The following is a 21743-nucleotide window of genomic DNA, read 5'->3' as shown; positions in this document are numbered from 1 at the left end:
TCTAAATACTGGAAATATTAATGTTTTTAGTCTTTAGTTTCTTTTAAGAAGACTATTTACAGGTATTGGACATCCATCGCCAATTTAGAACATTAATTTTTAAAAATATGCCATTTTTATATATTGTTAAGGAAAAACTATGTGTTAAGGAAAAAAGTAGCGAACTCAGAGGTACATATATCTATTAGAGGATTATAATAACTATGTATTAAGAACACAAAGGCTAAGAAAAACAAGTAAGTTAACTGATAATGAACACAGTAAAAGCAAACGATACAAGAGGGTAAAAGCTACGAAAAGTATATATGCAAGCGACAATGCGGGACACAGCGGAAACAAAAATTAATTAGACAAAATACAGATGTCGTTAATAATAAAAGTACAACGTCATTAAACACGCTTTTTCTAACACTCCCTCTTATTCATGATGTCGTTCCTAAGATTTCCAAATATCTTGAAATTTTTGTCCATGTTAGACTTTTAGTAAGTAAGTCAGCCACTTGTTCATTTGATGAGACGTAAACAACATTTACATTTCCTGCTTCTTGTTCTTGTCTAATACGATGATAGCAAACTCCAATATGTTTGGTTCTTCTGTGAAACTCTAGATTTTTTTGACATCGCTATTGCTGCCTGATTGTCAACTCTCAATTCAGTCTTCTCCGTTTGTTTCAGTCCGAGGGATTCCAGTAATGGCCGCAACTATAGAAATTCTTTTAATGCTTCCGAAATTGATATATACTCCGCTTCCGATGATGAAAGAGCTGTGACTCGTTGTAGACTCGATGACCAGGCTATCGGTCCACCATATAGCATAAATATATATCCAGATGTTGATTTTCTTTCCATCAGATCGCCAGCATAGTCGGAATCACAATATCCAACTAATCCATCTTCCGTTTTTCCATTGTAACATAATGAAAAACCAATCGTACCTTTGAGATACTTCATGACATGTTTAACTGTTCTCCAATGTAATTCAGACGGATTATTTGAAAATCGAGCAAGCATGTTCACAGCATATGATATGTCTGGTCTTATTATCAATGCAATATAATTCAGGCTACCCACTGCTTCTCGATAAGGAAATCTCTTTTCAATAATACTTTCTTCATTTTTCAGTTCCGGCAATTTGACAGAACAATCCACTGGTGACGACATTGTTTTACAATTTTCCATTCTAAAACGATGCAACATACGAGATATATATCCTTGCTGATTAATGTAAATTGTCTTCATTTGTCGATTGCGATTGATTTCCATGCCAACATAACATGATGGCTCATGACAAGTAATTTCAAACTTTTCTTTTAATGAGGAGATGAAATCCTTCAGCAAATTCTTGTTTTTGCACGCTATAAGTCCATCATCAACGTATAAACATAGAATCATTCAATCATTCATATTGGCATTTTTTGTAAAAATACATGGATCTGAATCTGATTGTATCAGGCCATGCTCCATTACAAATTCATTGAAAAGAATGTTCCAATTCCTAGATGCCTGTTTGAGTCCATATAGTCCCTTCTGCAAATGACAAACACGATGAGTTCCATCTTCATATCCTTGTGGTTATTGCATGTATATGTCCTCTTCAAGTGGTCCATTAAGAAAAGCTGTTTTTATGTCAAATTGTATCATTTCCATATCATACTTAGCGGCTATTGCCAAAACAGTTCTTACTGATTCGTAACGAACTGCAGGTGAGAAAGTGTCAAAATAATCTACTCCTTTAGTTTGATTAAATCCTCGGGCGACTAGTCTTGCTTTATAACGTTCTATCGCTCCGTATTTAATTTCGACTTAAAAACTCAGCGACAGGAGACTGTAGATCAGTCTTTGGGCAATTTTTTTAAAGTCCATGCTTGATTCTTTATTAATGATGATATTTCTTCATCCATTGCCTTTCTCCATAAATCAGCATCTTCTCTGGAAATCGCATCTTCATAAGAAACTGGATCCATCGATACTTTCATTGCAGCAATACATGCTGCCTTGTTTGTTTTACTTCTTAATTCTCTATCTGTGGCAGGAAGTGGTTTCTCAAAATTCTTTGAGCCAACTGGTCGTCCTCTCTTCTTCTTTCCTAAGGACGACTCTTCATTTGTATCATCTTCTATTTCCTGTATAAGACAATCATCTGAGTCCGCTTTATCCTCATTGTTTTCTGAATACGATAACTCAGCAGAAGATTCCTCAAAATCCTCTTCTAGTTCATTAGACGGCAGAGGAAATAATACTTGACTATTTGCATCCGTAATATCTTGTATTCTAACATCAGAGACTCTTTCGACGACCTTCTTTACAGGATCAAAAACACGATAAATTTTATCAGTCAAACGATCATATCCTACAAATATTACCTTCCTAGTCTTAGGATCCATTTTTCTTCTCATTGTGAATCTGGAATACGTACGAAAGCCTTTGCACCAAAAACTCGAAGATGAGAAACATCAGGCTTCTTTCCATACCATTCGTAGTATGGAGTCGTATTCGTGAATCCTCGATTTGGCACTCGATTACGAAGATATGCTGCTGTCCCAACAGCTTCTGTCCAGAGTAAGTGATGATCCATTTTAGACAAATCTGTATCAAACAACAAAGATCTAGTAGTATCACACAATGTTCGATTTTCTCGTATCATCGATCTTCTGCCATATCATTACATTGTTTGACATTAGGCGGTGATAACTCGTGAATAATGCCCATAGACTTAAGAACTTCTTTTACATTTTGATTAATATATTCAGTTCCATTATCCGTTCTCAAAGAAATTGCTTTTCTTCTTGTTTCTCTTTCTGCATCTATGAAGAATTGTTTTAGTATGTCAGATACTTCATCTTTTGTTTTCATGAAAAACACTCTACGATAAGCAGATGCTTCGTCTTTTAATATCAGGAAGTATTTGCATTTATTCCACGATGTTATTCCAATATGACAGACATCCGAATGAAAACGCTGACCAGGCAGACAATCTCGCCTTCTTCGAATTGGATGTGGATTGACTGTTTGTTTTCCAAAATGGCATGAATCGCAATCATTTCTTTCTGTGAAAATTACTTCAAATCCATTTGTAAGATTATTTTTCGACATTGCTCGTATCACATTGTTACTTACGTGACCAAGCCGTTGATGCCATAGTCCAAACGATTGCGCTACTTTTGCAGAAATCAATGGTGGTTTCACTCGAATAAAAAGAACATACTGATTTCCAATTCTTTTTCCACTTAATATTATTTTTTGTTCATTCATCAAACGCATGATGCTCTCTCCATGGTAGAAGCTGTATCTTTTTGTCTTTTCCATAAAAATTGTCGAAATCAGCGATTCACTGTTCATCTTCTCTGAATAGTATACATTTTCCCATGTTCTTCTTTCCCATGTCTTTCCATTGATTGATTTTTCAATTTCAATGTTACCAACATGAGTTGCCAGAAGAGTTTGACCGCTAGCAGCATTTAGCACTAACGGTGAAGCAAGTTTACGTAGCGACGAAAACCATTCCATATTTCTTGTTAAATGAACGCTTGCTCCCGAATCTGCAACGATTCGATTACTATCATTCTCGTTAAAAACAGATGATGCTGATAAGCTGCTCTCGTCTTTATGATTTTTCGACGCTTTCTTATTTTCTGTAGATTCTGATTTTTCCGACTTTTCTAATTTTGACCAGCAATCTTGCTGCATGTTTTTTACCACATTTATGACACTTTCCCTGGAACTTCTTGTTGACTGCTTTCTTATCTTGACTGTTCGTTGACTTAGATTGAGCCTTGAAAGCTTCATGGGATATATCGTCCAGACGTTCTGTAATATTTCTTTCTGCATTTGTGAGCTTTTCTAAGAAAGACTCTAGTGATACGTCTTCTGAAAGAAGTGACCAGCTTGTAACAAAATTATTAAAATCTTTCGGTAGACATCCAAGAATTTTTGCCATCATGAGTTTTTCATTGAAACTTTTACCAAAATCTTCTGACTCTAGCGCTTCAATTCGACGTACTATGACTTTAAGACCTGCTACAAAAGAACCAACCGTATTATCTGATTTCCCTGAGTAACCAAAAAACTCACGTAAGTAAAACAGTTCTAGTAAAACATTTAACGTTTTTGGTTCAAAAACAGCTTTAATTCTCTTCATGATGTCTGCCGATGATTCACAATCACATACTTGATCGAACGTCGTATCATCTAACGTTGATCAAATGATCGAGCGAGCCTTACTGTCCTTTACTTTCCAATCTTCAATGTCTTTTTTATTTACAAGACCACTATATCATTACTTACTTCTTCCGGTTTAATTATAATACCACTAGCGACTTCCCATATTCGATGACTTTCCAGAGCGTCTCGAATTTCAATCTTCCAGCGGTTATACGTTGCCTTTGAAAGCTTCGTTACTTGAATATCTCGGATTAAATTTTCATCAGCCATTGTTCTCTTTATAATCGTTACTAGCGAATCGATTTCACTTAATAACCTTCCAATAATTATGTCTTTGCAAATTTTCGACACGTTTTATTATAACCTCAAAACACAAATATGTCGACTAGCACAATTCTTAAGTCTCATAATCTGTTAAGGAAAAACTATGTGTTAAGGAAAAAAGTAGCAAACTCAAAGGTACATATATCTATTAGAGGATTATAATAACTATGTATTAAGAACACAAAAGCTAAGAAAAACAAGTAAGTTAACTGATAATGAACACAGTAAAAGCAATCGATACAAGAGGGTAAAAGCTACGAAAAGTATATATGCAAGCGACAATGCAGGACATAGCGGAAAAAAAATTAATTAGACAAAATACAGATGTCGTTAATAATAAAAGCACAACGTCATTGAACACGCTTTTTCTAACATATATGTATGCATAATATAAAATATATGCAGAAATTAACGTATCCAAAATATTTTTATAATTTTTATTAATATTATATGTATATTATATATTCGCGAAATGATATATGAATGTTACATAAAATGTGCGAATACTTAAAAATTTCGAGACAAATCGAATGGGTATCAATAAGATTGTATCAATAAGATATTGATTGAAAGAAAAAGAATTATTAATTTAAACGTTATAAGAATAAGAATCTAGAGAATTATTCTAGAATTAAAATTATTTAAAATTATTTGATTTATTTTTTGAAAACTACTCCAACTGAAATTTTAAATCTTGCTGTTATTGGGTTCGATTCATCTCGCGCGCGTGAAAAGGTACCCGAAAATTATTATATGTGTTCGCACATTCAACACAAACTCTAATGATGCAAGGATTTTAATATTTATAATATTATTTATAAATCGTACGTAATCATGAAATAAAGAATTATATTTCTTAATCATGAAAGAACATGTTTTCTGACGTGAATATCAATTTCGTGAATTGAAAATAATGACGAGGGATAATTGTTGTTGATTTATTATTGAAATCATTACTATTGAGAATAATGCGGAAGATCCGGGATTCGTTTCCTCCTACAGTAAAGTTCCTGACGTTCAATGGATCACTTAATTTTTCTTCATAAATTGATTCTGCGAAATCTGATATAGAAATAAAATGTTAATCTTTCTCCATTTTTAAAATCGATCTTCTTTTTATTACCGATTTGTCACCTGCATATCTGATGGCTTCGATTATTATATTATAAAAATTATACGCAATATGAATATTTTGAATATTATCGATTTATTTATTCGTCGCGTTTTCTCGTAAATTTTAAATCGCGATTTCTTTTGTAATTTAATTGTCGATTTACATCGAAGCTCATTTTATTTTTTCGCGATTTGAATATTTTCTTTGATAATCTATACAAAAGGCGCCAATAATGCAAATACTTTCTTCTACAATCGAAGAAATGATCAATAATTTTATTAATGACTCTTTTGATCACAATTATTTACGTTACATAAAATTAAAGTCTATTATTACTATATATATATATATATATATATATATATATATATAGTAATAATAGACTTTAATTTTATGTAACGTAAATAATTGTGATCAAAAGAGTCATTAATAAAATTATTATATATATATATATAAAATTAAAGTCTATTATTGCATACGTTATATAAAACTTATTATATTCTAACAAATTAATAAATAGATAAAGAATTAGGCTGTTATTATATTCTATTATTCTATTATTCTACTTATTATATTCTATTATTGCATATCGATTATTAATGATAAATGTCGCGTAATTAATCATCGCTTATCAAGCTTGTCTAAACTATATAAAAATTTTTACTAAATTTCGTATTATATGTATATTTTGGACATTTTCGCGTAATAAATTATATGTTAATTAATATATTATATTAATTACATTAATATTTTTGAATAAAATAAAAGAAAAAGAGATAGTAATCGAGAAAACAGATAAAAGGCAATTGCAGTGATTTGAATATATCTTAAACATGAGAGATTTAAATATTCCGAAGAACTCCACAGAAAGGAATAAACATGACAAGTGATGATAATCTTTATGTTAAAACAAAGGAATACAATAAACCATAATAACAATTCAAGAACTCGAAGAAAATATATTGGATAGAAATGCGATTGGAAATGATTAGAAACTAAAAGACTGTTTGCATACAACCTATTAAAAATAATAATATTAATAATAATACTATTTTGTAATTATATAAAATTTTATAATTTAATTAAAGCACATTAAGCTTAAAAATATTATACTAATATCGAAATTAATATAAAAATATATAAATAATGGCTATAATAGAATGGTAACATATAAGTTCTTTATATTTTATATAAAAGAAGAGACATTTACAATATTTTGCAACATCTATATATTTTTCCTACATTAAGATTTATCGAATCGTTCGGAAAAGAAAAGAAACATTAATTTAATTATATCGGATAAAGAATATCGACTGGACTCAGTAAGGTATCTTCTATGTTCTTTCTTAATGCTATAATATTTTTCAGAAAAAATTCGAAATTTGGTCTAGCATCCGCTGCACTCCAGCAACGTAGCATCAACTGGTACAATGCGGACGGACAGTTAAGAGGCATCGGCAACCTGTTCCCAGCAAGTACATAATTTATCACTTCCGCATAAGTCTTGGCAACATAAGGTTGTTCACCCAACGATGTAATTTCCCACATTAAAACACCAAATGACCAAACATCTCTTCGAGAAGTAAATATTCCGATCATCAAAGATTCGGGTGCCATCCAGCGAATAGGAAGCAAATCTTCTCCTCTCTAAAACATGATTTTAACAAAAATTAAGACATTAAAACAAAAATTTTCTATGTTCTAATTTAATTTTCTGGTTCAAGTTATTCATTTTTACAATATGTGCAAAAAGAAAAACGTTATCTCTTGCTATATATAAATAAAAACTATTCATATTCCATATTACTTGAAGAAACAATGCACGATACTATTATGATAAAAAAATGGAAAGTATTTTCAAAAGAATTCATTTTTTAATTTTTTTTAATAATTGTATTTACCATGCGATAATAATCATCATTGTAGATATTTCTAGCTAATCCAAAATCTCCAATTTTGATAATACGATTATCGCGATTTCTCGAAGATACTAAACAATTGCGACACGCTAGATCTCTATGTACGAAACGCAATTCTTCCAAGTAGCAACAACCTCGCGTAACATCTTCGCACATGGCGAACAAATCTTGCAAACGCAGAGCGTGCGAATCTGACGCTTCCAAATTTCGACAATCTCTCAAATATCTTGACAGATCACCAGTTTTCATTAATTCCAACACTAGAAACGGAGAAATCCCATTTAAACAAACGCCCAACAATCTTAATATATGTTTGTGTCGAAAACGATTCATAAGCTCGGCTTCCTTTAACAATTTCTTTTTCTCATGGAAAGGAGGATCTTTCCGAAGCGTTTTTATTGCAACGGATATCTCTGTGCCCGAACTTTCTAAGTTTTTCACATTTCCTTGATACACCTGCGAAATATTTCACACAAATTTACATGCGTACTTTATTAGAAAATGTATAGTTTAATGTCAAGTAATATTATATTTCACTTTATATTAAATAATTTAACGAAAAATATATAGTAAAGTGAATGTTTGTTGTCTCATCCAAATTTTATATTACTTATAATCTATTATAAAAATTTATATAATTTGTATCTTTATTAGAAAATACATATCTGTTTTGTTGATTCAGAAATTAATTTGAAACATTGCTTGAAAACATAAATTTTTACCATTCCGAATGTGCCGCTACCAATAATTTTTCCAAATATAATCTGTTTACGTGCAATTTTAGTTATTGCACATTCATCCGGATTATAATGTATCATAGGACTGTAAATCGTATTCAATTGAGTGTATTCGCAACATATTTCATGTGGAATCTCCAATTCTATATCGGTCATTGTAATCAAATCATTATTACTTTTGCGTTGACGATATATTGCTATAAAATTTCGACTTAATTATGTAACAATATAAAATTTTTCGTTTTTCAGTAAATTTATTCGTTTACTTTTATATAACTAAATTACTATTTTTAGTAAATTTTTAGATATTATATTAGATATATACGTATAATCAACAATTCAAGTTGATACCAACATCAAATGTACAATACTTACAATAATAAAAGTAGCAGAGGCAGATTATAGTAACTATAACGATAAAACTTAATATCATTAATAAGTAATATTTTTCCGCTATTATTCCAGTAGTGTCCGAAATATCTGTATTAAGCAAAAATATAATTTTAATATCTTTGTGTGTGTATGTTTTTAAAAATTTATTTTTACTTGTAACTTTATTACAAAAATTTAATTTTTTTAAATTTTAGGCCTATTCACATCTAAAAATATTAGTATATCATATTATAATATCTATGCAGCTCAGAATGTTAGTACTTTGCAACAATATTGCAATATCACAAATTGAAATGCAACATTACACAAACATTGTAGAAATATAAATTAACAAAATATGAATTGGGTATTAGCAATGTAATATTGATATTTTGGAACCATTGGGGAAACTATAACACCCTTTAATTTATCTATAAAAATAATGTAATAATATATATTTTTAGATTTATATATATGGGATGAATTTTACTTTTTTTCAGAAGTCAAACGAATTAATGACACAGAAATAATATCAGTAAATATCGAGTAAATACAATTCTAAGCTAATGATAAGCATTTCTATTCTTTTATTAAAATATAGATAACATTTTATAACAATGTTAAAATATATTTTATCATATATTTTTACTTTATCTACGAATACGATATCTTTTTATTATATAAGAATAGATATTTTTAATAGATATCTATTATTTTATTTTTCAATTTATTTTTATGTTTTTCTCATACAAATAAATATAAATATAACGGATTTTTAAAATTTTTAAATAAAAATATAATTAGTAATGTTTAATTAATTTTATAACTAATGTTTATATGTGTATAAACAGTAATTAATCATTAGAGAAAGATATATATATAAAGTATGTATTATAAGAGTATACAGGGTGACCCATTTTAACTTAGGCAGCCAAATAACTCGAAAAATAAGCACACTACGAAAAAATGGTTAGAATCAAAATTTCGTCATTTCGAGGGGGACGTACAATGACGTTAAAATCAGCCCCCCCACCCCTCCCCCTGGGCGGTGAGGGGGAGCAAGTTTGAAATCTTAAATGGAACCCCCTATTTTTCATTGCATATTCTTGTAGCTTATCTCGAGAGCTTTCCAAAACACTATAATTAAGTACCTTTTTATTAAGTACTTTTTGAGTTATAAAGCTTGAAATAATTTTTTAATTTTACATAAACCATAAAATATCTAGTAAACCATTCATTTTTCGATTATCTTACCTTCATACTTTTATGTACAAAATAATGAGAGGAATCAATTGGTGTAAAGAAAACATATAGTTGTTTTTAAGAAAAAATATAGAATTGTTAATTGCAAATTACATATTTTTTCTTAGAAACAACTATGTGTTTTCTTTACACCAATTGATTCCTCTCATTATTTTGTACATAAAAGTATGAAGGTAAGATAATCGAAAAATGAATGGTTTACTAGATATTTTATGGTTTATGTAAAATTAAAAAATTATTTCAAGCTTTATAACTCAAAAAGTACTTAATAAAAAGGTACTTAATTATAGTGTTTTGGAAAGCTCTCGAGATAAGCTACAAGAATATGCAATGAAAAATAGGGGGTTCCATTTAAGATTTCAAACTTGCCCCCCCTCACCGCCCAGGGGGAGGGGTGGGGGGGCTGATTTTAACGTCATTGTACGTCCCCCTCGAAATGACGAAATTTTGATTGTAACCATTTTTTCGTAGTGTGCTTATTTTTCGAGTTATTTGGCTGCCTAAGTTAAAATGGGTCACCCTGTATAGAACATTTGAAATAAAAAAAATGATTCGTAAGTAAGAGTTTAAAGTAATTTTGTATAAAAACATATTTTATATGATTACGTTTAAATATAATTTTACAATATATTATCTTAGATATTGTAAACTTCTATTTATATCGAGTTTTTTAATTTAATTATATGTTTTCAAGATATTTATCCATCAAAAACAAAAATATTTTATACATAATATTATTAAATGATTGTAATAACATTGCATTCTTTTCAATATATTAAAACATAATATAACTACAATGTTTCATTGCAAAAAGCGGATATCTTAACTTTATCACATTCTTATAACAATGACTCAACAAAGTTTCGCAATCAATTTGCAATGTTTCAATGAAATTATTTTTCAATATATCTGCAATCTTATTGTGCTGTATGGGTATTTTCATTTGCTTACCACGTTTGCTACCACGTGTTGAAAAAATAAATCTTTCATCAGTCGGCCATGTAAAAGTTTCGTCATATTCGGGATATCTCAATATCAAGCGAAATTTGTATTCAGTTTCTGACTGTAAATTTTCGATATGGTAAGTTGCTTCTTCGTTATAATTCGTTCTAGTATCATTCGTTGTTTTCGTTGTTTGCCATTCGTTGTTTTCTGTTGCAACCTCTTTGTACTTTAGTGTAAGAAGGACCGTAAGATTGATGTTTGAGATCCATGAAATGTTTATGCTATTTATGTTGACCCCGCTCAAAGTAATATTATTTGGTTCTGAGTATATGTGATCTATCTTGCTCTCGTTGTAGAAATCGCTGAATTTACTTGGATACATACGCACGTATATCAAGTCATCTTGTACTGGTAGCGACAAGTTAATCTTTGTGAAAAATCTGCCATCTGCCACACGTTTCGGCACATTGATAAATTGTTTCTGCTGTTGCGTGTCGTTCACTGACTTCCAATGCACTTCGTAAGTCACAACCACGCAGTTCAATTTCTTGGGTGGCATCCAATAAACTACTGCTATAGTAGGCGTCAAAGCTAAAACACTTATGTTTTCTGGTACATTAAGCTTGCCCAAATTAGTTTTTATTGATATCACGTTCGAATTGAATGGATTTATTGATAATTGATCAAAGTAAAAATTGCTTATAGTAAACTTCAACTTGTACTCTGTAAATGGTGTTAAATTCTGAATCTTGTAATATCGCTCATCTGTCAGCACATTGAATTCTTCAGACTTGTTGAGGTTATTGTCTAAACAATAGCTTACAAAGATAGTATATATAGTAGTTGGTAAATTATATTTTTTGCATCCACTCTTTACAACCGGCTCCGGTAAATTTACAATGATGCTGTTTGCCGTTGCAGTCACATTCTCAAAATTATAAACTTTTTCGTCAGGTGTCAGACATCTCATTGAAGGATAGGGTTGTGAAGATTTATCAAAAGCGTAAATTTTATAAAATACATTTTGATCTGAGCTTATTGGTATCTTTTTAACATATTTGTATGCATTTGGGACGCTCTTGAGACTTGCATATTTCTTTTTCAAAACGTAGAGAGTATAAACAGACTTACATTGAGAATTATATAAAGCTAAAATGTAAATGTTTGTTTTGTCAATCGTCATAGATTGGAATTTGATGTCATCACTTATGTCTTCTTTGTGTAAAATCTGATTGAACTTAGAAATATTAATGTCTGTTATAATTATACTCCAATCATTTAACCAGTAAATTAACTCTTCATTATTCATATTATCAATTATCATATTACTAAAAGGCTTTATATAATAAATTGGGTGAATGAAAGTATTTATCTCAACAATTTGCTCGTTTTTTCCATCGAAATCATATTTTATCATATCATATTTTTTAGTTGCCCAATTGTATGATGTGTAATATAAAATTCTAAAAAATATATAATTATTTTACTCATTATAAAACATTATTTTAACAAAAACAAAAACTTATATATAGTAAAAATTCGAAATTCTCATAATTATATAATAACTTATTATGTCTTTTTACTTATGATCTTAATTATAAAACTACGTAAAATACGTAAAATACGTATTATAAAAAAATTACAAATTTGCATAAATCTTTAATGAAAAATTGTTTTTTTTCAGGTGAACGGTAGACGTACCCCATAGACGATAATACATTTAAATAGTCATTAACAATGTTTTTTTTCAAAATATTATCAAATTTAATTATGCCATTTTCCCACATTGTTAAGTCGAACTTTACAATGTAAGAGTAGTCTGACTCTTGATAGGTCAAATATAGATTTCTTGCTACCCAGTCAATGCAGAGATCATGTAGATCATGATCAAAGCTAGCTATTTTTGTGATATTTTTTTCATTAATTTTCAATGTCATTAGGTCTCTTCGGGTTATCCAATAAATTCTATATTCTTGTATCGAATAAGCGACATCTTTTAATTCTGATCTAAAAAAGGAGCCAACTATAATAGTATATTTAAAAAATTGAGATTTCTAATTTTATAATTATTACTACTATAATGTTGATAATAAACTTGTGCTATAATGTTAATAATAAACTTGTGCGTAGTAATAATAACTTTAACTTTATAGTGTCAAAAATAATTTCATAATTTTAACTATTTTTTTTATCAGTATACGTACTGTGGCGACATTCCAAAATTAGTAAAGATGTTTAAATCCACGTCCCATATTTGGATATCTTGATTCGTTGTGAGTATAATTAGTTATTGGATTTTCATGTGTAGTCGACACATTGATTAAGTCCGTGTAAGGTCCAGCAACAATTTTAGTATACGCACGTACTCAGAAATAATATGTCGTATTAGGTTTAAGATTGTGCACCGTGTGCTCCAATGTTGTAATTGTGATATTTTTATCGTCGCAGATTTGAATCTCTTTTAAGTCGATAAAACAACATTGCACCGTGTATCCTTGTATTACTTTATCGGTAAATTCAGATTGGTTCCATCTGTAAAACAAATAAAATTTTAGTCATTATATATTTAACAAAATTATAACAGAATTAATTTTGATATATTGCTGAATTTAAGAAAAAGAGAGAAAAATAAAAGAATACAAACTGAGAATTTAGATTCCTTACCTCAATGTTACAAAAATGTCGTTTACTCTGTGAATTGACTCTCGAATTGTACAAATGCTCTGAGAGATGTTGGCTTGTTCAAACTGCTGTCTAGAGATTTTAAGATCGTACATATTAACATAAGTATATATAAGATTAAGTGGATTATTTCAGTAAATCACAGAAAGAACAATTTAATGTGAAAATAAAGGAAAGAGAAAAAATACATGTGAACTATAAAATATGGAAATTAGGACAGCATTGACCTTTAAAAAGTAATATCAAAATTTTTTGCGTCATTTAAAATTTAGAAATGTAATCGTTAATTCACGGTAAAAACAAATAAATAACTTTTAATAAAATAACAAGTACTTTTCGAGAAATTCCTATTGCTTAGGAAATCAGAAGTATAATACAATATTTGCGATTGCTTTAAAACAAAGTAGAAAATTAATAATATATATATATACACACACACACACACACATATATATATACATATATGTAATAATATATTTTCTTATATCTATCTATTTTTTTTTTTATTGTATATATGCGATGAATTTTATTTTTTTGCACAAAGTTAAATGAATTAATGGCACAGAAATAATCAGTCGAGGTAAAAAAATATAATTCTAAGCTAAAGATAAAAATTGCCATTTTTTTTTCTATTAAAGAATATAAATAACATTTTATATTATCGTTACATATATTTTATGATATATTTTCAATACACTCATACAAATATGGTTTTAATAGATTTTCAAAGATATATTTTTAATATATTTGTTTAATTATATTAAGAGAATAGGTAATATTTTATCAAACATTATAATTTTTTATTTTTACTTTTCGATGCATTTTTATGCATATTTCATATGCAAATATATGTAATTGTATTTTTGAAATTTTTTAAATAAAATTATAATTAGTTATAAATGTATAATGAATTCCAATTAATGTTTATATATTTGTACCCCATTATAACAATATATGAAACATTTAAAGTAAAAAAAGTGATTCGTATAAGTAAAAGTTTAAAGTAATTTTATATCCAAAATATAATATTTTATATTTTAGTTATATGATTATGTTTAAATATAATATTACAATATATATATATATATATATATATATATATATATATATAATTTATAAATTATAATATATTATATTAGATATGAAATCATTAGAAACTTCTATTCATATTAAGTTTTTGAATTTAATTATACATATATGCATGCGAGATATTATCTGTCAGAAACAAGAATATTCTATATGTAATATTATTAAATGGTTGCAATAACATTGCATTCTTTCAAATATATTCTACTGCAATGTTGCTATAATATATAGTTTATTGCAATATTGCAATGTTTCAATAAAATTATTCTTCAATATATCTATGCCATCTTATTGTGCTGTATGAGTATTTTCAGTTACTTACTGCTAAGTGTTGAAAAAATAAATCTTTCATCAGCCGGCCATATAAAAATTTCCTCATATTCGAAATACATCAATATCAAGCGAAACTTGTATAAAGTTCCCGATTGTAAATTTCCAATATGATAAGTTGCTTCTTTGTTATAATTCATTTTTTTTTATCATAATTTGTTGTTTGCCACTTTTCTGTTGCAACCTCTTTGTACTCTAATGTAAGAAAGACCGTAGGATTGACGTTTGAGATCCATGAAATGTCCATGCTATTTGTGTTGACTTCGCTCAAAGTAATATTGTTTGGTTCTGAGTATATGTGATCGATCTTGCTCTCGTTGTAGAAATCGCTGAAATTACTTGGATACACACGCACGTATATCAAGTCATCTTGTACTGGTAGCGACAAGTTAATCTTTGTGAAAAATCTGCCATCTGCCACACGTTTCGGCACATTGATAAATTATTTCTGCTGTTGCGTGTCGTTCACTGACTTCCAATGCACTTCGTAAGTCACAACCACGCAGTTCAATTTCTTGGGTGGCATCCAATAAACTACTACTATAGTAGGCGTCAAAGCTAAAACATTTATGTTTTCTGGTACATTAAGCTTGCCCAAATTAGTTTTTATTGGTATCACGTTCGAATTGAATGGATTTATTGATAATTGATCAAAGTAAAAATTGTTTATAGTAAACTTCAACTTGTACTCTGTAAATGGTGTTAAATTCTGAATCTCGTAATATCGCTCGGCTGTCAGCACATTGAATTCTTCAGACTTATTGAGATTATTGTCTAAACAATAGCTTACAAAGATAGTATATATAGTAGTTGGTAAATTATATTTTTTGCATCCACTCTTTACAACCGGCTCCGGTAAATTTACAATGATGCTGTTTGCCGTTGCAGTCACATTCTCAAAATTATAAACTTTTTCGTCAGGTGTCAGACATCTCATTGGGGGATATGAAGGGGGTTGTGAAGATTTATCAAGAGCGTAAATTTTATGTATATAATATATATTTGAACCTATTATCTTTTTAACATATTCGTCTATATTTACGCTCTTGAGACTTGAGTATTTCTTTTTCGAAACGTACATATATTGAGTACGTTGACGGTCATATGCTAAAATGTAAATGTTTGTTTTGTCAATCGTCATAGATTGGAAACTGATGTCATCACTTATGTTTTGTGCGAGTAAAATCGTATTGCACATAGAAAAGTTAGTGTTTGTGACAATTATCCTAAAACTATTCATATAGTAAAGTAAGGGCTTCTCATTATTCTTGTTATCAATTATCATATCATGAAAAAGATCTTTATAATAAAATAGGCAAGAGGATTCATTTATCTGAACAATAGATTTGTTTTTGTTTTTTCCATCGAGATGATATTTCATCATATTATATTCTCGAGTCTCCAAACTGATGTATGATATGCAATATAAAATTCTAAAAAATATATACTTATTTTACTCATTATAAAACATTATTTTAACAAAAACAGAAACTTGTATGTAATAGAAAATTCGAAATTCTTATAATTATATAATAACTTATTGAGTGTACAAATTAGGCAGAAAAACTAACTTATAATAACTTATTATTTTTTTACTTATGATCTTAATTATAAAACCACGTAAAATTATAGAAAAGTTACAAATTTGCATAAATCTTTAATGGAAAATTATTTTTTGAAAATAATGATATACTTTAGTAAACGTACCCCATAGATGGTGATACATTTAAATAGTAAATAGAATAAGTTGATTTGAAAATCTTATCAAATTTAATTATGCCATTTTCCCACATTGTCAAATCGAATTTTGCAATGTAAAAATCTAAGTTGAAATAGGTCAAATATAGATTTCTTGCTACCCAGTCAATGCAGAGATCATACATATAATGACCAAAGTTAGCTATTTCTGTGATTTTATTATTTTCAGTAATCTTCAATGTCATTAGGTCTGTTCGGGATATCCAATAAATTCTATATTCTTGGGCCCAGTAAGCGACATCTTGTATGGGCATTCGAATGAGAATCTTATATGTATTTGAATCTAAGTCCAATATGTCGATACCATTTTTCGTTACTAATAATAATTTAGGTATTGGATTTTCATGCGTAGTCGATACATTGATTAAATCCGAGTAAGGACCAGCAATAACTTCAGTATGTGCACGTACTCGGAAATAATATGTCGTATTAGGTTTAAGATTGTGCACCGTGTGCTCCAATGTTGTAATTGTGATATTTTTATCGTCGCAGATTTGAATCTTTTTTAAATCCTCCATAACAAAACATTGCACTGTGTACCTTTGTATTTCATCGGTAAATTCAGATTGGTTCCATCTGTAAAAAAAAATAAAATTTTAGTCATTTTATATTTAACAAAATTATAACAGAATTAACATTTTGATATAGATATGTCGTTGAATTTAAGAAAAAGAGAAAAAAATGAAAGAATACAAACTGAAAATTTAGATTTTTTTACCTCAATGTCACAAAAATGTCGTTTACTATTCCTGTGAATTGATTGTCGAATTGTACAAATGCTCTGAGAGAAGTTGGCTTGCTGAAATTGCTTTCTATAGATTTTAAGATCGTACATGTTAACATAATTATATGTAAGATTAAATGGATTATCTCAGTAAATCAGAAAGAACAATTTAATGTGAAAATATCCTGATAGAAATTGCCTTGCCGGCGCCATAACACTTGTCAGCGCAATGGAAGTTTGCCACGTCACAGTCTTATTTTCAAAAATTGAAAATGTCCACACTAGAACCATGATCGCGGCCGATATATAAATGGCGTAATATTATTATAAAATTAAACAGGCGCAGATTTGAATTTGACTGGGCTTCTGATGCGGCCCATACTTGCGCCACGTCAGATGCTCAGACATCTTTTCGCTTTATCAAAAAAGATAACATTAAAAGAACACAATATGCGACAAGTGTTTCTTGCCGCAATGCGGCGACACCAGACTTAACCAAACTCGTATTCAATTTTTTATGAAGTGTATATAAAGGACTGGTACACACATGAGATCTAAAGTATATTTTTTTTTGTGAGTAGTATCGCCAAAAAAAGGTCGCTACTTTCACGTACACGATCAGAGAGCCATTGCTCTCTGATTGTGTGCGCGTAAACCACGTTTTCTTCTTAACATCATTTTATCAATTTAATTTAGTTTAATTTCTGACAAACTGAATTTAAAAAAAAATATTTAAATAATGTGGATTTTTGTGGGATTCCAAATTTTTTTCCTTGTTAGATTTCAGAATTTTTTTTCCAGTTTTAGTAATATTTTTAGGCGACATGGTGCTGTATGGGAAGTTTTTTATGAATAGTCAAATAGTTCAGTAGTATTTTTTCGTAAAACAATATTATGCTATACTACAGTAATTCCGCATATGTTCTATGACAATATCTTACTAGGACTATGTTAATGCCATGTTAGTACAACTCAAAATTCAATTCAACGTGGCACCAGCGGGCAAAACGTGACGATTTCGTGGATGGCTCTTACCAGCGTGTTATGCCGCTCCTTAAGTGGCAGTGTGGCACGCTGGCCAGTGACATACAAACGCTCTATCAAAATTTCTACCAGGGTAAAGAAAAGAGAAAAAATAAATGAAAAAGCAAACTACAAAATATGGAAATTAACACAATATTGACCTTAAAAAAATAATATAAGAATTTTTTTCATTTAAGATTTGGAAAAGTAATCGTTAATTCGTGCCAAAAACGAATAAATAACTTTGAAGTACTTTTCGAAAAATTCCTGTAACTTAAGAAATCAAAAGTATAATATTTGCGATTGCTTTAAAACCAATTAGCAAATAAATAAAATTGACTTTGCCTTAAATCATGACAATTTTTATGTAGAATGTTATGTTTGTATTATGCCTTTTTATTTCCTTTTTCGACAAAATAGAATTTATATTTTTTTCACGACTAAAAGATATTTTTAGATTTGATTTCCACTCTTTCTTAAATTTAAATTATATTTACACTTTTTCGTCATAGATTATATTATTAATGTTTGATGCATTTTTTTGTAACTTACCGATAGATTCTGGAATTGTAGAAATATTTGCAAGTGTAACTTCATCAACTTCTCGCTCATTTCTCACAGTACTATCAGAATGACTCCGTTCAGATTTGAAATTTATTATATGATGATTATTTTTCTCGGACATTGAAATATTCTTCATGAAGTGCAACATACGAAAAGAATTATAAAATGAATATCATTGAAGCGATTGTTTCTGGTGCTTTTAATGATAAATTATATAAATTATAAAATTAAAAAAAGAAAAGAAAAATTACCATTTGTTTTTTGTTTTCTTAATAATACCGATTTGATATAAATCATTTCTAAATGATATATATTCAATGCGATGTAGTTTTATTCATATTGTAAACTGTATTTTTTATTTTTTATTTAAAACATCTTGTATATCAAACACTCATCATATCAAAAAGAAAATCAACCAATATAGGTTAACAACAGTCAATGACGATTCATAATAGCTTTTAGCAAGTAATAGAAGCGAAAGTGTAGTTCTTTGCAATTATTAAATCAATTTTGTCTAACGATTTGATTCTTTTTTATGATAGGTTAGTTAACTTTTCTCAATTTTACCATAACTTAAATTTCTTTTCAAAAATTTGCCAATATTACTAAAGTTATATTAATGTTTGTACTTCAAGCATAAAAAGGTTACAAATATTGTTTCTTTACAGTTATTAAATATTAGTCATAGAAATTATATATATTCTTTTATTTATATTCTTGTCAAGTTTTTTCTCGTATGTCGTATATTTATATTTTTAACAATCAAATCCTGAAAATGATAATATAAACCGATAGTACAAATTGATAAGAATATGTGCATATAATTGTATGTGAATGGATATATGTACAATGAAAATTAATATAAATTCTAGCAATTGTTATTGAATATATTGTCGATCGAAATATTAGCGTTAATAGATACAATTTAAAGAATGTTTGATGAACGATTTTTTTATTAGACAGATTTTCTATCTCAATATTTAGCTCTGTTTCGTTATATAATTACCCTTAACACAAAGAAGTGATGCTAACTTTTTAAATTAATTTCTTAAAATAAACTCTACTTAAATCTTACTATATATCAATAAATATTATAAATATTATAAATATCTAGAAAGATAAAGAAATTTTAGAAATTGAAGAAAAATAACATAAAAATCTATTGAAGTATCATCGTATGTATATATTAATGTAGCGGACATGTATATATTAATATAGTAGAAACTCATTAAATTTAAAAATTGTTATTTTTGGAAATAATTTTATTATATATAATTATATATATGTATATATATACATATATATATATATATATATATATATATATATATCTAGAGACAGAAGGAGAAAGAGAGAAAATACATAATCAAATTTTAAAATATTGTTCTAATTAAATTTAATATACTATATAACATCCATTTGTAAACAAAATTTCGAAACTTTATCCATCTATTTTTTACATCATCATATATATTTTTTACTTTTATATTGAATTGTTTTATTTTATCTTATCTTATTATATAGAATATAGAATATATAGAATATATAATTTATTCATTCATTTTTAGTCACACTACTAACTGCAATAACATTCAATTATTTCTTAATCAAGCGAAAAATATCTCTTACCTGCGTGAAATTTAAATCCGGATACATGGAAATACTTTCTTCCTGAAGGATGTTTGAAGTGTTATCATCCTTCGGCATGATAGTTGCCTTTGTCAATATTAAACCTCTCAATAAAACACATAAAATTGTTCCAAACATAATTTGCATTTTTGGTAAACGTTTGCACTCAATTGGTTTCCGTTCAACCCTCAATTAATTGTTTTCTCACCTTACTAATTCTGATGTGTTAATCGAATTGATATTAATTCACATAAATACATATATTTTCGATAAATTCTTTAAAAGTCAGTTTTAACGCAAGTTATTATCTTCTAATATTATGTTTTTAGATTTCTCTTTATGATCACGATCATAGTATATATCTTAAGATTAAATGAAAGAATTCTTAGTAAGTAAATAACTTCTATGGTACATATTCATTGTATCGCGAATACAGGAATATAATTATTATTAGCTTTCCTTCTTTATTAATAGAAAAGCAGGCAATAAAAAGATAACCACAATCAAATTACAAACGATCTAAGAAGTTATAGAATTATAGATCTTGTAACATTTTCAGCCATATTCAAGCACACGCAGCGTGTAATCGAATTTACTTCAATATTTGCTATATCTGTTATTAAATATGTAATTATGACAATTCGTTCGTACGATTGTGTTACTACGTGCTATGTTTTTTAAAGTCCACTATTCATACACAATTACACGGTTTCTCTAATCTTTATATAATACTGTTTGAATCAAGCGATAAATAACCGTGGCGGCGTTTAGCTAGCGATCACAGTAGTAACTGACTTCGAATGGTCAATCCGATCTGTAACATTTTATTAGCTCCATTCCGTTTGTAATTTATTTTTTTCCGCGAAGATACTCGTTATTTCAAAAGAAATTTAAATCCTTAAGAATTGTTTGTCAAAAAATTTATATACCTATATATAAGACAAATTTATATATATATATATATATATATATATATATATATAACAAAAATAATTTTATATATAAATAAATATATTTATATACATATGACTGTTTAATAAATTTTATTAATCTTTATCTTATTAGCTTCATATATTAATTTATTTTTGCGTAACCTTCTCTTTGGCATAAGA

The 21743-nt window shown here is 28.4% G+C and overlaps 3 protein-coding genes and 1 long non-coding RNA gene across 4 annotated transcripts; all 4 read right to left on the bottom strand.

Annotated features, from left to right (window-relative positions):
• Positions 1–2392: 2392 nt before the first annotated feature.
• Positions 2393–4431, bottom strand: LOC112639817. Its single transcript, XM_025414968.1, has 5 exons — positions 4308–4431; positions 3697–4050; positions 3420–3539; positions 2667–2804; positions 2393–2586 (listed from the first exon to the last, which is right to left on the bottom strand). The coding sequence occupies exons 1-5, from the start codon at positions 4429–4431 to the stop codon at positions 2393–2395; spliced, it is 930 nt and encodes a 309-aa protein (XP_025270753.1).
• A 2458-nt stretch (positions 4432–6889) lies between these two features.
• LOC112639816 (proto-oncogene tyrosine-protein kinase ROS-like) lies at positions 6890–11805 on the bottom strand. The gene is made up of 4 exons (XM_025414967.1): positions 10842–11805; positions 8241–8452; positions 7501–7974; positions 6890–7246 (listed from the first exon to the last, which is right to left on the bottom strand). Exons 1-4 carry the CDS (start codon positions 11803–11805, stop codon positions 6890–6892), a joined length of 2007 nt encoding a protein of 668 aa, XP_025270752.1.
• Positions 11806–13279: 1474 nt separating this feature from the next.
• On the bottom strand, positions 13280–15726 carry LOC112639809. The gene is made up of 3 exons (XR_003123697.1): positions 14926–15726; positions 13500–13589; positions 13280–13367 (listed from the first exon to the last, which is right to left on the bottom strand). It is a non-coding gene; the product is annotated as an uncharacterized LOC112639809 (long non-coding RNA).
• A 901-nt stretch (positions 15727–16627) lies between these two features.
• LOC105253205 (proto-oncogene tyrosine-protein kinase ROS-like) lies at positions 16628–17615 on the bottom strand. The gene is made up of 2 exons (XM_011261069.3): positions 17410–17615; positions 16628–17267 (listed from the first exon to the last, which is right to left on the bottom strand). The coding sequence occupies exons 1-2, from the start codon at positions 17532–17534 to the stop codon at positions 16628–16630; spliced, it is 765 nt and encodes a 254-aa protein (XP_011259371.2). The 5' UTR covers positions 17535–17615.
• Positions 17616–21743: the final 4128 nt, after the last annotated feature.

Source organism: Camponotus floridanus, unplaced genomic scaffold (assembly GCF_003227725.1).
Source record: "Camponotus floridanus strain SB8 unplaced genomic scaffold, Cflo_v7.5 scaffold92, whole genome shotgun sequence".
Taxonomy (NCBI): Eukaryota; Metazoa; Arthropoda; class Insecta; order Hymenoptera; family Formicidae; genus Camponotus; species Camponotus floridanus.
The sequence above is the reverse complement of the archived record's forward strand: the minus strand, read 5'-3'. Positions and strand labels throughout refer to the sequence as shown.